The sequence below is a fragment of the Heterodontus francisci genome, chromosome 9, assembly GCF_036365525.1.
Source record: "Heterodontus francisci isolate sHetFra1 chromosome 9, sHetFra1.hap1, whole genome shotgun sequence".
NCBI lineage: Eukaryota > Metazoa > Chordata > Chondrichthyes > Heterodontiformes > Heterodontidae > Heterodontus > Heterodontus francisci.
Genome location: NC_090379.1, coordinates 49,477,211 through 49,492,307, shown reverse-complemented (window position 1 = coordinate 49,492,307; position 15,097 = coordinate 49,477,211). Strand labels below are relative to the sequence as shown.

Genomic DNA, 15,097 nt, shown 5'->3' with positions numbered 1-15,097 from the left:
TGACAAGCCAGTGGCTTTGGCAATGTTGGATAGTTAGCCAAAATGTGCTCCTTTCTGTGCTAATGAATTAAGTCAGGTCCCCGAAGGTTACAGAAGTTTTATGTCCAGGAGTAAGGTGTCCCCATATTTGTCAGATGAGGTAAGCAAGCTGATCATGCTGCTTAGAGCGAACCCAGTCATTAACGGTTGCAAAAGATGTCGACTTTCCACAAAGTAGTGCTATGAATGCGAAAGTCATGATGCACGGCTTTGAGGGAAGCTATTTATCCATTCCATTGCATAAAATTAATTTGCAATGTGATTTAGTCACCAGTTGGGTAACAGTGAGAATTGTCCCTGATTTGCATATTGAAGGTGTGGATTTGGTGCTAGGGAATTACTTAGCTGGGGATAAGCTATTGGCCTCTCCAAAAGTTTTGGAAAAGCCAGTTGAGGTTGCTGCAACAGAAGTTTTGCAGGAGGAATTTTGTGCAATATTTCCAGATTGTGCAGTGACAAGATCCCAAGCTCATAATATTAAACAAGCTGCAAAGGATTCAGTTATTCTAGAGGACAATTTGGATATTTCATTGGCGGAAACATTTTGAGGGTTCGGAAGGGGATGTTGGTGAAAAAGGCTCCCAGGCTAGCAATGGTGAATTGTTTAGCAGATCGTCTTTGATTGGGGCACAGCAGGCAGACCCTGACTTAAGAAGTTTGTCTCAGACAGTGTGTTCTGAGGCAGAAGCTGTAAAGGTCCCTTGAGTGTTATTATATTAAGAATGGCATTCTAATCAGAATGTGGAGACCCCCCCTTTCAACCCCCGCAGAGGCCTGCTGATTGAGGATTGGGCAAAAGTCCATCAGGTTGTTGTTCCCCGGGATACTGTAGCGAAATTGTGAGAATTGTGCCTGAGATCCCCGTGGCAGGTCATGTCGGTATTTGGAAGACTCAGGCCAGGATAAGACGGTATTTCTGTTGGTCAGGCTTGCATAAGGACGTGGTTAAATTTTGCAGAACTTGCCATACACGTCAGGTGTTTGGAAAGCCACAGACCTCTATTAAGCTGGCCCCATTGATACTGATGCCTGCTTTTGATAGACTGTTTAGCAGGGTTCTTGTGGATTGTGTCAGATCTTGATCCACAACTAAGTCAGGTCACAAGTTTCTCCTAACCATCATGGATTTGTCCACTAGGTTTTCAGAGGTAATACCTTTCACAGCAAAAGTTGCAATCGAGGGAATAATTCAGTTTTTCACTAGATATGGATTGTCAAAAGAAATTCAGTCAAACCAGGGGTCAAATTTCATGTCAGGGGTATTTCAAGGGTCATGACTAATTTGGGAGTGAGTCAGCTCAAATCGTTTGCTTATCACTCGCAGTCACAAGGTGCTTTGGAAAGGAATCGCAAAACCCTAAAGAGTATGATTAAGGCCTATTGTTTTTGAATATCCTCATGATTGGGATAAAGGGATGTCATTTTTATTATTTGCCACCAGGAACACAATAAATGAGTCCACTGGTTTCCAGTCCATTTGAATTAATCTATGGGCATGAGGTTAGGGGTCCCTTTAAACTCATTGAGGAGAGATTTTTAAGACAGGAAGAAGAAACTCCCACCTTAGATTATGTGTCAGAATTTCAAGAGAAACTCACAAAAGCTTGTGAGATGGCCAGAGAACATCTCAAGATTTCACATCAAGTGATGAAAACCAAAACGGATACAACCATTAAGGCATGCAGTTAGCAGCCTGCAGACAAGGTGTTAACTTAGTTGCCTTTGCCAGGGGAAACACTGAAAGCTAGGTTCAGTGGATGTTATTTCACTATCTGCTCACTGACGCTCAGTTTGGGTTTCGCCAGGGCCACTCAGCTCCTGACCTTGCTACAGCCTTGGTCCAAACATGGACAAAAGAGCTGAACTCCAGCAGTGAGGCAAGAGTGACTGCTCTTGACATTAAGGCAGTGTTTGACCAAGTATGGCATCAAAGAGCCCTAGCAAAATTGAAGTCAGTGGGAATTGGGGGGAAAATCTCTACTGGTTGGAGTCAAATCTAGCACAAAAGAAGGTGGTTGTGTTTGTCAGAGGTCAATCATCTCAGCCCAAGGCCATCACTGCAGAAGTCCCTCAGGGTACTGTCCTAGGCATAACCATCTTCAGCTGCTTCATCAATGACCTTCCTTCAATCATAGACGTCAGAAGTGGGGATGTTCGCTGATGATTGCACTATGTTCAGCACCATTCGCGACTCCTCAGATACTGAAGCAGCCCATGTCCATATGCAGCAAGACCTGAACAACATCTAGGCTTGGGCTGATGTGGCAAGTAATATTCACACTACACAAGTGCCAGGCAATGACCATCTCAAACATGAGAGAATCTAACCATCTCCCCTTGACATTCAATGGCATTACCATCGCTGAATCCCCATTAACAACATCCTGGGGGTCACCATTGACCAGAAACTGACCTGGAGTAGCCACATAAATACCGTGGCTACAAAAGCACGTCAGAGGCTGGGAATTTTGCGTTCAGTTAACTCACCTTCTGTCTCCCCAATGCATGTCCACAAGGCACAAGTCAGGAGTGTGATGCAATTCTCTTCACTTGCCTGGATGGGTGCAGCTTCAACAACACTCAAGAAGCTTGACACCAGGACAAAGCAGCTCATTTGACTTGCACCCCATCCACCACCTTCAACATTCACTCCCACTACCACAGGCACACAGTTGCAGCAGTGTGTACCATCTATAAGATGCAATGCAACAACTCACCAAGGCTCCTTCAACAGCACCTTCCAAACCCATGACCTCTACCACCTCGAAGGACATGGGCAGCGGATGTATGGGAACACCACCACTACATGCAAGTTCCCCTCCAAATCACACACGGTCCTGATTTGGAACTATATTGCCGTTCCTTCATTGTTGCTGGGTCAGGATCCTGGAACTCTCATCCTAACAGCACTGTTGGTGTACCTACACCCCAAAGACTGCAGCAGTTCATCTTCTCAAGGGCAATTAGGGATGGGCAATAAATGCTGGCCTCGCCAGCCACGCCACACATCCCCCAAACGAATAAAAAAAAATTAGGAGGAAGCTTAGTGAGGTGAACTATTTGGTTAGTACCCCAGATAGACAGAAAAGTCAATGGGTGTGTCACGTGATTATGTTGAAAAAAGATACTAAGACTGTGAACCTTGTCAGCCAGTAAATGTATGCCAAAAGACAGAAGACGAGGTTAAGGATAGTTTTACTTTCGATGAACTGGATAAAGGTGCAGAGACAGAGCTCTCAGATTGAACCCCCTGCAGTGAAACTGGCAAACACAGAAGTGTTAGAAAGTTTAGATAAAGCTTGACACTCTCTCTCTGAATAGCACCAAAGGGACATAGCTGAGCTGCTAAAAATGTTTAACGCCACCTGTGCAGATAAGCCAGGTCGAACTCCTCTGGTTATTCATGGGGTTGATGTAGGGACAGCTGCACCCATTAAACATAACAGTTATCAACTCAATCCAGATAAAGTGGCTCAGGTCAGAGAGTAGGTTCAATAAAATGCTAAAGAATGATATAATTGAACCTAGTCAAAGTAGATGGAGCTCTCCCGTGGTGCTTACACCAAAACTAGATGGTTCTAAAAGATTTTGTATTGATTATCAGAAAGTCAAGGTCGTTAATACAATAGACTCTTACCAAATCCCACAACTTGAGGATTATACTGACCGAGTGGGGAATTCAGTCTTTTTTATTTAAAGAAAGACTGACTTGCTGAAAAGATATTGGCAAATCTCCTTGATCAACCAAAGTGAAGAAATTTCGGCTTCTTGACCCCAGATGACCTATTTCATTGTAAGGTCATGGCGTTTGGTATGAAAAACGCACCGGCCACATTTCAAAGGTAGACTAACCAATTGTCTTGTGTACCTGGATGATCAGTTGGTATACAGTGACACCTGGGAAGATCATGTTGAGCACTTAAAGGCTCTGTATGACAGATTAAGGAAAGCCAATTTGGTAGTAAACTTAGCAAAGAGCAGGTGTGCCATGGCTAAGGTCACCTATTTAGGGCATGTAGTGGGTCAAAGTTAAGTGTTCTCTCGAGAACTCAAGATTCAGGCGATAATAGACTTTCCAGTTCCCAAGATAAAAAAGGAGATACAATGATTCCTAGGGATGTGTGGGTTCTACCTGAAGTTCATTCCTAACTTCAGTACAATAGTAATCCACTAACAAATTTATTAAAAAAGGGCGTGAAGGTCCAATGGACAGAATCAAATGACATTTGAAAAGTTAAAGCCCATTTTAAGAAATGAATCCATTTTAGCAGCACCATTCTAGCAGCACTTTGGCAAGCCCTTTAAAGTAGCCATTGATGCCAGTGATGTAGGAGTAGAAGTGTTACTCTCTGACTTTTTTTTTAAAATTTGTGGGATGTGAGGGCATCGCTGGCCTTCCCTAACAGCCCTTGAACTGAGTGGCTTGTTGGGTATGAGGCCAGGCAAAGCACCACATTGCTATTGCTCTGGAGTCGCATGTAGGCCAGACCAGGTAAAGCCAGATTTCCTTCCCGAAAGGACATTAGGGACCCAGATGGGTTTTTACAACAATCGATAATGGTTTCATGGTTTTAATTCCAGATTTATTAATTGAATTCAAATTTCATCATCTGCTGTGGTGGGATTTGAACCCCTGACCCCAGAGCATTAGCCTTGGCTTTGGATTACTAGTCCAGTGACATTACCACTATGCCACCGCCTCCGGATGATGATGCTAATATTGAACGACCAGTCAGTTATTTCTTTAGAAAACGGAGTTAATATCAGAATAAGCACTCCACCATTGAAAATGAGGGTTTAGGTCTTGCATTGGCTCTTCAATATTTTAAAATTATCAATAATGGCCAAGGGGAAATAACCATTTACACTGATGATATTCCATTAAGCTTGGTAGAAAAATTCAAAATGCCAGATTATTTCAGCAGAGCTTAATATTACAAACATTTACCCTAAAGATAGTACATATTACAGGAAAGAGGAATGTAATTGCCAATGCTATTTCCAGAATTTAAAGGAAGGTAGAATGGAAGAAAACAACTTAGAACTCTCAAGTATTGTTACCTATGTAAAGTGTAAAATATTAATAATGGAAATGTTTACAACGTTATGCGATTATGCTATGGTAATGATTTTCCAGTTTTAGTGGGGAGGTGTTATGAATGCTGGACTTTGTAACAGGATTGTGTTTTAAAAACTGGGATTTTCAAAAGTTTAAGGTGGAGTCAGAGAAGTCAGGTGACCTCACATCAACTCTGTTTAAAGACAAGGCGGAAATCTTGGTTACCAGGACAACACAGAACACGAAGATTTTTTTGAAAAGCAGAGACTGCAGGAGTATAACACCTTAAGAACAATGGGTTTCACCCTCCCAGACTTTCAGATCACAAACAAGTGATTCTGAAAATGCAAATGTGCATGGCAGCTGCTAACACATAGAAACAATGGAAAGCCTGGGTGGCTCTGCTGAAACCAGACTTCTGGGCTTTGCATACTGGAAAAGGACAATGAGCTACATACTCTTGCTTCCAGATAAGTTTAACATTTTTTGAAGGCAGACAGGCTGTGCAGAAGACCAGCGATGACAGCCTCAGAGCAGGCTGTAAGAAACGAAGACAACCAGCACTGGCAGCTCAAGGACAGAGAGGGAATGCCAGCTCTCAGAAAAAATGGATACAGCGAAAGGCTGCAAAGACTTGAAACTGTTTTGAAAGTTGAGGTTTGTGGAGAAGTAAAAGACCAACAGGATTACCAGGAATTGCCTTATTCATGGACATCCAAGTCAAAAGTACTCAGAGAAGTAATTGCCCCTAGTATAGGTAGGTGGTAGGGAAAATATAGGGACAGGTGGGGATGTGGTAGGAATTTGGGATTAATGCAGGATTAGTATAAATGGGTGGTTGATGGTCGGCACAGACTCGGTGGGCCGAAGGGCCTGTTTCAGTGCTGTATCGCTAAACTAAAAGTGAGCGAAGAGGACACTGACTTTGAGAAAGGTCTGGGAGATTCAACACAGTGCAACTGGGAGGGATTTGGGGCTTCTAACCGCAAAGACTTCACCATCAAGAAGGACTATGTAACATATACGTGTGGTGTGAGGTTTTCAAGTGTTTTAATAAGTGAAGAAAACATCTTTCTCAGTAATTTGGGGTATCAGCTACTTACAAAGCACTATTTAGTTGATGGGAATCTTTTTAGTTTAGTTGTTATAATAAAAAAACTTAAAAACTTAAATTTTGTTGTCTAATTCTTTAAATTGGTCTGGGGGTCCATATTGTATTTCAACGTCAACAATCTCACTAAGGTCGTAACAATGGAAAGAACAGATAGAGTAGCCTATTTCCTGCTTATGAGGAACAGAATTGGAATGCTCTGAGGGATAAAGATAACAGTAGTATCGATAAGAGAGAGGGACAAGAAAATTCAAAACAGACACAGTTCATCACATGACAACGGTTTTCTTACTTATCCTGGAATATGGGGGGTGTTAGGAAAGCCTGCGAGATATGGAAGCAGTCTTCAAATCTCTTTTGGAGGTTGGGGGGGGGGGGGGCAATTTTCCCCTGATACTTTAGGTGTGTAATGTTGGTTTAGCCCGCATTTTGTGAAAGATGCCGTCTTGGTAAAAGAGTTGAAGCTTGCGTGAGGAATGGCTACCTGGAGGATTGTTAAAGGGCTAATTGCCACTTAAATCGCCTGCTGGCATTCAATGAGGCTGCTGCACACCATTTTGGTGAAGAGAACCAAAATAAACAAGTCATAGTCATTATGGCACAGAAGCAGGTAATTTGTCATTGCAGAAGACTGAATGCTACTTAATGGTATATCGTCTTTTACTGTTCACTTGTTGCTAAAGGCTTGAAGAGGACTTTTGGAACACATCCGCAGACTTTTTGAGACACTGTGCCAAGATTTTAACAACACTATCAATATTTTTTCTGGGAATTCTCTGAGGAATCCACCTAAAAAGAGTAAGTGCTATGCTACTCGACCTTACTGGACACCTTATAGGAGTCGCCTGGAAAAGGGAGTACTTAGTGACTGCAATCTTGCTAAGGCCCCCCCTTGGCTGCAGGAGGAATGGGAGAAGGACATGAGGCCAGGCAAAGCACCACCAGCTGCTACAGGAAAGGGTGACTGACTCTTCTCCCCCAAACCCCACCCCCACTGTGGGTACAGGATATTCCTCCAACAGGACCTCCTGCATCATGTACTAGAACCCGTGTGCCCTCTCACTTGGTCCCGAAGCTATCCTGAAACGTGTTGCTGTGGGTCAGCCTGCATACTCCACGTCTTCAGTGGAACTGAGTGATTGGAGCCCAAATAACTGCACCACAGAAATCGTGTCTAATCAGCATTAGTGCTAAACCTGGAGGTTTCTATTTAGCACCTCCAGACAAATTCGTATTATGGTAATCAGCAATTAGGACCAAAATTGCTAAAACTCGATTTTCAAATAGGTGTGCCTTACCAGTAGAGCACCCATTTTCAGTCTTTCATTAAAATCACACCACCATCCACCATCACCACCCGCCCACTCCCCACCACCACCCTCCCCACCCCCCACCCCCAAAACCGTGGTCTTTTCTCTTACAATGCAAAAATTTTTAATTCCTACAATGGAGAAAAAGTGATTAATTCTGGTCTCTTCATCCCATTTTCATTATGATCACAGAGAAAAAGAATGTGCTATTGTGAAGTACAGCAGTTCTGAGATATCAAAATTACTGGTCCATAAACTACAACATTCATGACAATAGTCAAGTGCCTTCACAACACTGTCTGAAATCATTTTTGAAATTAAAAAAAGAAATGTCTTTTCCTGACAACACAATTAGTACAAAATTCAGAATGATTTCAAGCTCTAAAGCCTCAAATTCAATGTTTACAGTTGAACATGAAGCTACTGAAAATTTTTTGTTTCATTAGTGTTTTAGTGCAATCAACAATTTTTTAATTCTTTCAAAATAAGTTGTACAATTAAGTGAAATGTTGACACTACATGAAGATATTTTGCATTTCATTGGGTGAGACCAAGATAAAGTATTTTCAAGCTACAAAGAAAAAGAATTACTCTAAAAAGAGAACAGTAGTTACAAACCAAGCAGTTCAGGATATTTTTTTGAATCCATATTAAGTTGGTCAGTACTGAAAGCAAATAAATTGTGATAAGGAGTATTTTGTTAAAAAAAAGGATTTTAACTCGAGTAGTCTCTATATATAGATATTTATGCTAACTACAGCAATTACATTAAAAAACTTTTGCTATTACAACTTTTTTCTCAGTATTACCGAGCAAATGTCAGTTATTATTTTAAAAAAGCTGCACATGCTGAAGTACAAGAAAATTCTTCAAAATCAACAGCTACATACCACTACAGTAGTTTTGTAATCTTTCCGAGCCAGTTCTTTCACAGCAATTTCTTCAGACGACAGTGAAATAATTGTACCCCCATACCAGCCTGAACAATAATAGAGGGATAAAAAAGACAAGAACCGAACCCAACTGTGGAAAGGTGACATTGCAATATAAACACAGCCTAGCTGCAACTCATCCTAGAATTCTTTAATCACATCCAGTTCACGTGGGCAGGTAGAAATAGAACTATTCAGTGTACAAAAACAGATAGACAACCAACCACATCAGTGCATTAAAACGTAAAAGGGTGAAATTGCTTGACCTTCTCCACTCCCAATGTGCCAGGATCTGGCCTATACAGGAACTTCCTGCTGGGTCTTGTCGGGGCAGAATCTCTGCTTGCCCCTTACAAGGCCAGTGATGCAGAGAGGCAGGGAGAAGTCAGGGACACCCAAAATGGATTACAGGTGCATCCAGCATATCAGGCTGTCTAGGTTGCGACATAAACTGTGGGCAAGATTTAGGTAATGTACTAAACTGGAAAAAATTTTGTACATAGACACATTGTCAAATTAAAGCAGTACCTGCAGAATGAATCTTTGCTTGTACACATCCTCTTCATTTGTACACCCATGAGGGTGATCAATATACATATTAAAACATTGTACACGTTCTTTCAGCTCTTCGTACAACTGGGCCACCTAAAATGCACATGAACAAATCAAAAACAATTACAAGAATTCATATTCCAAAGATATGAAGAGGGCATTTAGACCATGTAGTTAATTTTTTCCATGACCATCCACCCAATTTCCAAACTAACTGCCTTCTGAATGATGGCACAGGTCTTGCCTTCACTATTTTATCCACAAGACCCAACATTAATGACAGTTTCATACCTCTATTATGTCCCATCAGTTTTGAAAGGAAGTAACTGCAGAGACCAAATATTGCTACTTGTTTCTTATAACTCAGTCTTCTGAAACCAGGGATCAGTCCTGTGACCTTTTTGTGCACAGTTCCCATGGTTTGAATGTCTTTCATGTACATTGGCGAAGAATTCTATCTTCAGTCCTAAGTACTGTCACTACAGCACTACACAGCCTGACTTAAATTCTACTGATTTAGTTTAATAGGTCAGTATTCCTGGCATTAACTGCTGCTCTTTATGAGTTTAGTGTTACGTTTCCTATCACTCCAAGATCTCTTTCAGCTTCTCCACTGGCTAGCTTGATACTAGTATTAAACTAAACCCCCATTTTTTTCTTCCAATATCTGACCAAGCTATGCTGCATTTCTGAATCCATATAATTTACGTAGATCAAAAAAATTAGGGACCCATTACAGATCCATGGTGAACTCCACTCAGCATCTTCCTTGCCTTTCATCCCTTCCGATCTTGTACCCAGTGCTTCTTCTCTCCAAGCTGATTCCCTATCCATCTTCATGTTTTACCTAGGATATCTGCTGCTTTAAACTTATGTGGCAGCCGATCATGTAGAACTTGATCAAAGACTTTCTGGGATGTCACTTCCTCAAAAAAGACAAGAAACATATAGGGCAGGATCTATCCATTCAGAAACAGCATTGACTGCCACTTAATAGTTACTTTCTTATAGACCCTTGAGTAACTTTGTTTCCAATGATCAGTTATTTTATCAACTACCAGTGCCAAGCTACTGGATTTGTCTCATCACCTTTCAAGGTACTACTTTTGCCTTTCCAATTCAGAGGGACCTCCCTGTATTTGTTAACTTTCTCACTCAGTATAACAGCATAGTAACAGTTTCAGACAGACAACCTACAATCCATTTTTTAAAAATTTGTTTGGGGGATGTGGGCATCGCTGGCTAGGCCAGCATTTATCCCTAACTGCCCTTGAACTGAATGGCTTTCTTGACTATTTCAGAGGGCATTTAAGAGTCAACCACATTGCTGTGTGTCTGGAGTCACATGTAGGCCAGACCAGGTAAGGACATTAGTGAACCAGATGGGATTTTTACTACAACTGACAATGGTTCCATGGTCACCATTAGCTTAGATTTTAATTCCAGATTTATTAATTGAATTTAAATTTCACCATCTGTCGTAGTGGGATTGGAAGTCATGTCCCCAGAGCATCAGCCTGGACTCTGGATTATTAGTCCAGTAACATAACCACTACGCCACTGCCTCCCCCAGCAACTATCCACAACATTACCTTGATGCACATCTCTTTCTTGTAACCAATTAAAATTTCTAATTCCACCAGCTGTGCCAGTGATCTGTTCCACATATCTGCCACTTTTTATTTTAGCAAAAGCTCTTCCTGCATCCCTATCTTCTTTTGCTGTCCTTAGTTTGTAAATATGATCTTCCAAAGCTACTCTTTATGCAAAGAATGAAAATGCATTAGATATGAATGAAAAGATTTGAGAACCTCCCATTCCTCCTGCAGCCAAGGGGGGCCTTAGCAAGATTGCCCCGGATGAGGCCCACCACGGACCTCAACACCAACAGGGCCCATCCGATCTTGCTGGCAACAGCAAGACCTCATGACGGCCCCCTTGTTGCTCAGTGACGGGACCTCAATTTAATTATTTAAATAAATTAATTTGTGTGCATTTATGAAGTGTCCGTCATCTCCTGATGTACAGCCATGATACAGGAGGTGAGTATTTTGGTTACGGGGGGTGGTGGAGAGGACAAGGGATGAAAGGTAAATTTATTGGGGAGGTGAGAGGGGGGCTGGGAACATTTATTTCATAATTGGTAACACATTTTAAAGTAATGTTGCTTTAATAATTTCAAGTAAATATAAGAGCTGGAAGCCCTTTAAAATTGGCGACACGCCTGCGCAGTGGCGCCGGACGCTGTTGCTGGTGACGGCTTGCACGCCCCACTACGTAATCCGGGAGAGTTTGCCCCAGCCAGGTTAACGAGCTGCCGCGCACAAGATCACGGCGACTCCACAGAGTGAAACCTGCACGTGTGGTCTGCCATAGAATTCAGCCCGTGGTCTCACCAAAGTCAAATTCTGTTTTAAAACAGCCTCTCTGGATATGGTTAAAGTCCTTTACTGCTTATGCTTTTGTAAAAATACTAACATTGCACTGCTGACCTGCCCACTAAACCCTCAAGATCGCTCTCCTTCTCTGAACTTTCAGAACTTTTTAGATTTCACGCCAATCTCACTTATTGGTCCCTGGAAATTGAATGGTTGGTTTTGACCATGGTGTTGGCATACAAGTCACTGAAGGTTTTGTGAATCTCCTACTATTGTTGTCTCTAGTGAATAATGCCAGGAAGTAAACATTTAATTTGGTTACTGTTTTTAATTCATTCCCTATTTTCGCCATGTATTACCCCATTAAGGATCTTAATTCTTTGTTAGCCTTCGTGATAATACCAGAAGAATTTCTTATTGCAACATTTCATTTCCACAGCTATGCTCTTTACAGTCTCAAATCTCACTTTTAAAACAATGAGAGACTTTTTTGGAGGAATTTTGTTTTGTTTTCTGCACCTTATTCCTTTCAGACTTTGTAGAATTTGCCTTTCTTTCTTATTTCTCTTTTTGACTCGGTGATTTATATATCGTCAGTACAAAATGCCAAACCGAATACTTGCTAATCTCAGTAACTTGCAGTAAAAACTTGTTTCAGCAACAACTCCAATTTTTAAAAGCTTTTCCTAATTTTTCTAGTTTTACCGAACGAGAAGGAGTGCACTGTTTTACTCATTCCACTTCTCCACAACATATATTTAAATTTTCTCCCAGTTACCGATACGGTCATAGACTCTATTTTTATCCCAGAATAAAACACACCAACCAGGTTTCTTTAATAAACAACAAAATTATCATTCTATTATAAACCAAGTCTTAACTAGTAATGTAGCAAAGCATAGAGTCACAGGCTGAAATAAAAAAGTTTCCTTTTTACCTTAGCCCTCACACGCACACGTTAACCGAAAAAAGATTTACTCTTATGAGCTCTATTAGAAAATAAAACAAAAAAGAATATGTTGGCCAAAATACTTGCTAATCCTTGAAGAAATAAAAAAAGATATGAAAGGATGTCAGTTGTTCTTTTTTGGTTTGGCATTCCAAATACATGTAGATGGCTGTCACTGGGATCTTCCTGGAACAGTTCTTGTCGACAACGTTGAAGATCAGTTTGGGCAGGCTTTCCAGGAAAAATGCAGCAACAGGGGTTTCAGGCAGTTTCTTACATTTGCTTCTCAGCTTCTCAAGAGATGGAAAACTGGTAGGATTTTCAGAGAGCTGGAACAGACTGTGGGTGTTGCTCTAACAAGTTTTCTCCAACTGTCTTTGGTAACACTGTCCACATCCCACTCTGTCCAAAGAATAACCAAAAACAATGTCACAAGAGCCAAGCCTCCTGACCCCTATAAATCTTAGAAACCAAAGAAAAGTTACAGCACAGAAGGAGGCCAATTCAGTCCATCGTGTCTGCGCCGGCTAATAAAAAACTAGCTAATCTTAGGGCGACACAGTGGCGCAGTGGTTAGCACTGCAGCCTCACAGCTCCAGCGACCCGGGTTCAATTTTGGGTACTGCCTGTGTGGAGTTTGCAAGTTCTCCCTGTGTCTGCGTGGGTTTCCTCCGGGTGCTCCGGTTTCCTCCCACATGCCAAAGACTTGCAGGTTGATAGGTTAATTGGCCATTATGAATTGCCCCTAGTGTAGGTAGGTGGTAGGGAAATATAGGGACAGGTGGGGATGTGGTAGGAATATGGAATTAGTGTAGGATTAGTATAAAATGGGTGGTTGATGGTCGGCACAGACTCGGTGGGCCGAAGGGCCTGTTTCAGTGCTGTATCTCTAAACTAAACTAAACTAATCGCACATTTCAGAACCTGGTCCACAGCCTTGCAGGTTACAGCACTTCAGGTGCATGTCCAGGTACCTGTTAAATGAGTTGAGGGTTTCTGTCTCCACCATTGATCCAGGCAGTGAATTCCAGATACCCACCACTCTCGAGGTGAAAAAGTTTTTCCTCATGTTCCCTCTAATCCTTCTACCAATCACCTTAAATCTGTGCCCACTGGTAAGTGACCTTTTCGCTAGGGGAAACAGGTCCTTCCTGTGTAGTCTATCTAGGCCCCTCATAATTGTGTAAACCTCAATTAAGTCACCCCCTCAGCCTCCTCTATTCTAAGGAAAATAACCCCAGCCGATCCAATTTTTTCTTGTGGCTACAACTTTCAAGCCATGGCAAAATTCTCATAAACCTCCTTTGTACACTCTCCAGAGCAATTATGTCTTTCCTGTAATGTGACCAGAACTGTATACAATACTTCAGCTGTGGCCTAACCAGCATTTTATACAGTTCCAACATTACATCCCTGCTTTTGTATTCTACACCTCAGCCAATAAAGGAAAGCATTCCTAATGCCTTCTTCACCACTTTATCTACCTGTCCTGCCACCTTCAGGGACCTGTGGACATGCACTCCAATGCCTTCCACTTCTTCTACCCCTCTCAATATCCTCCCATTTATTGTGTATTCCCTTGCTTTGTTTGCCCCCACCCCCCAAATGCATCGCAAAAAAAGTTTTTATTTTGTGATGTTGATTGAGGGATAAATATTCGCCAGGATACCAGGAATAACTCCTCTGGCTCTTCTTTGAAATAGTGCCATGGAATCTTTAACATCCACCTGAGGAGGCAGATGGGGCCTTGAGTTTAACATCTCACCCGAAAAATGACACCTCTGACATTACAGCATGCCCTCATCCTCTTGACCTGTCACTTCTTTGTAAACATTGTGCCCCAAGTCAAAAAAACCCAGTCTGGGTAATTATTTGAAAACAGGTGCCTTCCAGTAAGGGCTTGTTTTTAGCACTCCTTGATTCTTCCAGTAACAGTTTGTTTTCAAGCAGAAATGCTGGAACCACTCAGCAGGTCTGGCAGCATCTGTGGAAAGAGCAGAGTTAACGTTTCGGGTCAGTGACCCTTCTGACCTTCTGATGACCTCTTTTTAAAAAACAAAGTCCCAGTATCTATGCAATCTTTTTTCAGTTTTATCACACAAATTCTCATAATTTAACAAAAATAAAGGAAGCACTCATAACACTAGATACTCATTTAATTTTGACATGCAATGTGAAAATTGCATTTACCGGCACCTTGTGTCACATAGTTTGCACTGCATTAATGAGGTTCAGATATGGCCTGAGCACAGGATCCAGCTTGGCTGCAATTGTGTTTGCGTAGCCTGTGGAAACTATACAGGTTCATTTATGAAGACTGACTACTTAAAGCATCAGAGATTGCACATGAAACTATATCCTACCACTAGTCATTCCCTTCAACAAATTAGGGAGAAAGTTCTAAGATTTTTTGAAAACTGCACTTATGAATATATATTAGAAGTTACTTGACAATCAATTCTTAATTAAAAACAGAGTGTGTATAGTTTTATTCATACTACAAATTTTACGTACAAGTTCCTGATAGGATGATATGGATGCTAGTTATCGATTAAGCAATTTTGCCCTTGACAGATGAAATAACTGAAAAACCTTCAGTAGATTAAGGGTATTCTGCTGCCTGGTGATTTATCTGCCTGGGTGAAGATACTTAACACCTCTGTGGGTCACACCACTTCCATTTTTGTTAAACTACCTCTCCTCTTACTGGGGTCTATGCAGCCCTACCCCTGCTTCCCTTCCTTCCTTCAGATGAATACATGGAAAG

At 41.5% G+C, this 15,097-nt stretch overlaps 1 protein-coding gene across 1 annotated transcript in view; it reads right to left on the bottom strand.

Moving 5' to 3' along the window:
- The window catches only part of tdrd9 (tudor domain containing 9), a 174,151-nt gene that overhangs the window by 66,666 nt on the left and 92,388 nt on the right, over positions 1–15,097 (bottom strand). The window contains 3 exon segments of the mRNA XM_068038305.1: positions 8,410–8,467; positions 8,469–8,498; positions 8,975–9,096. Coding sequence (XP_067894406.1) covers positions 8,410–8,467; positions 8,469–8,498; positions 8,975–9,096 — 210 coding nt within the window.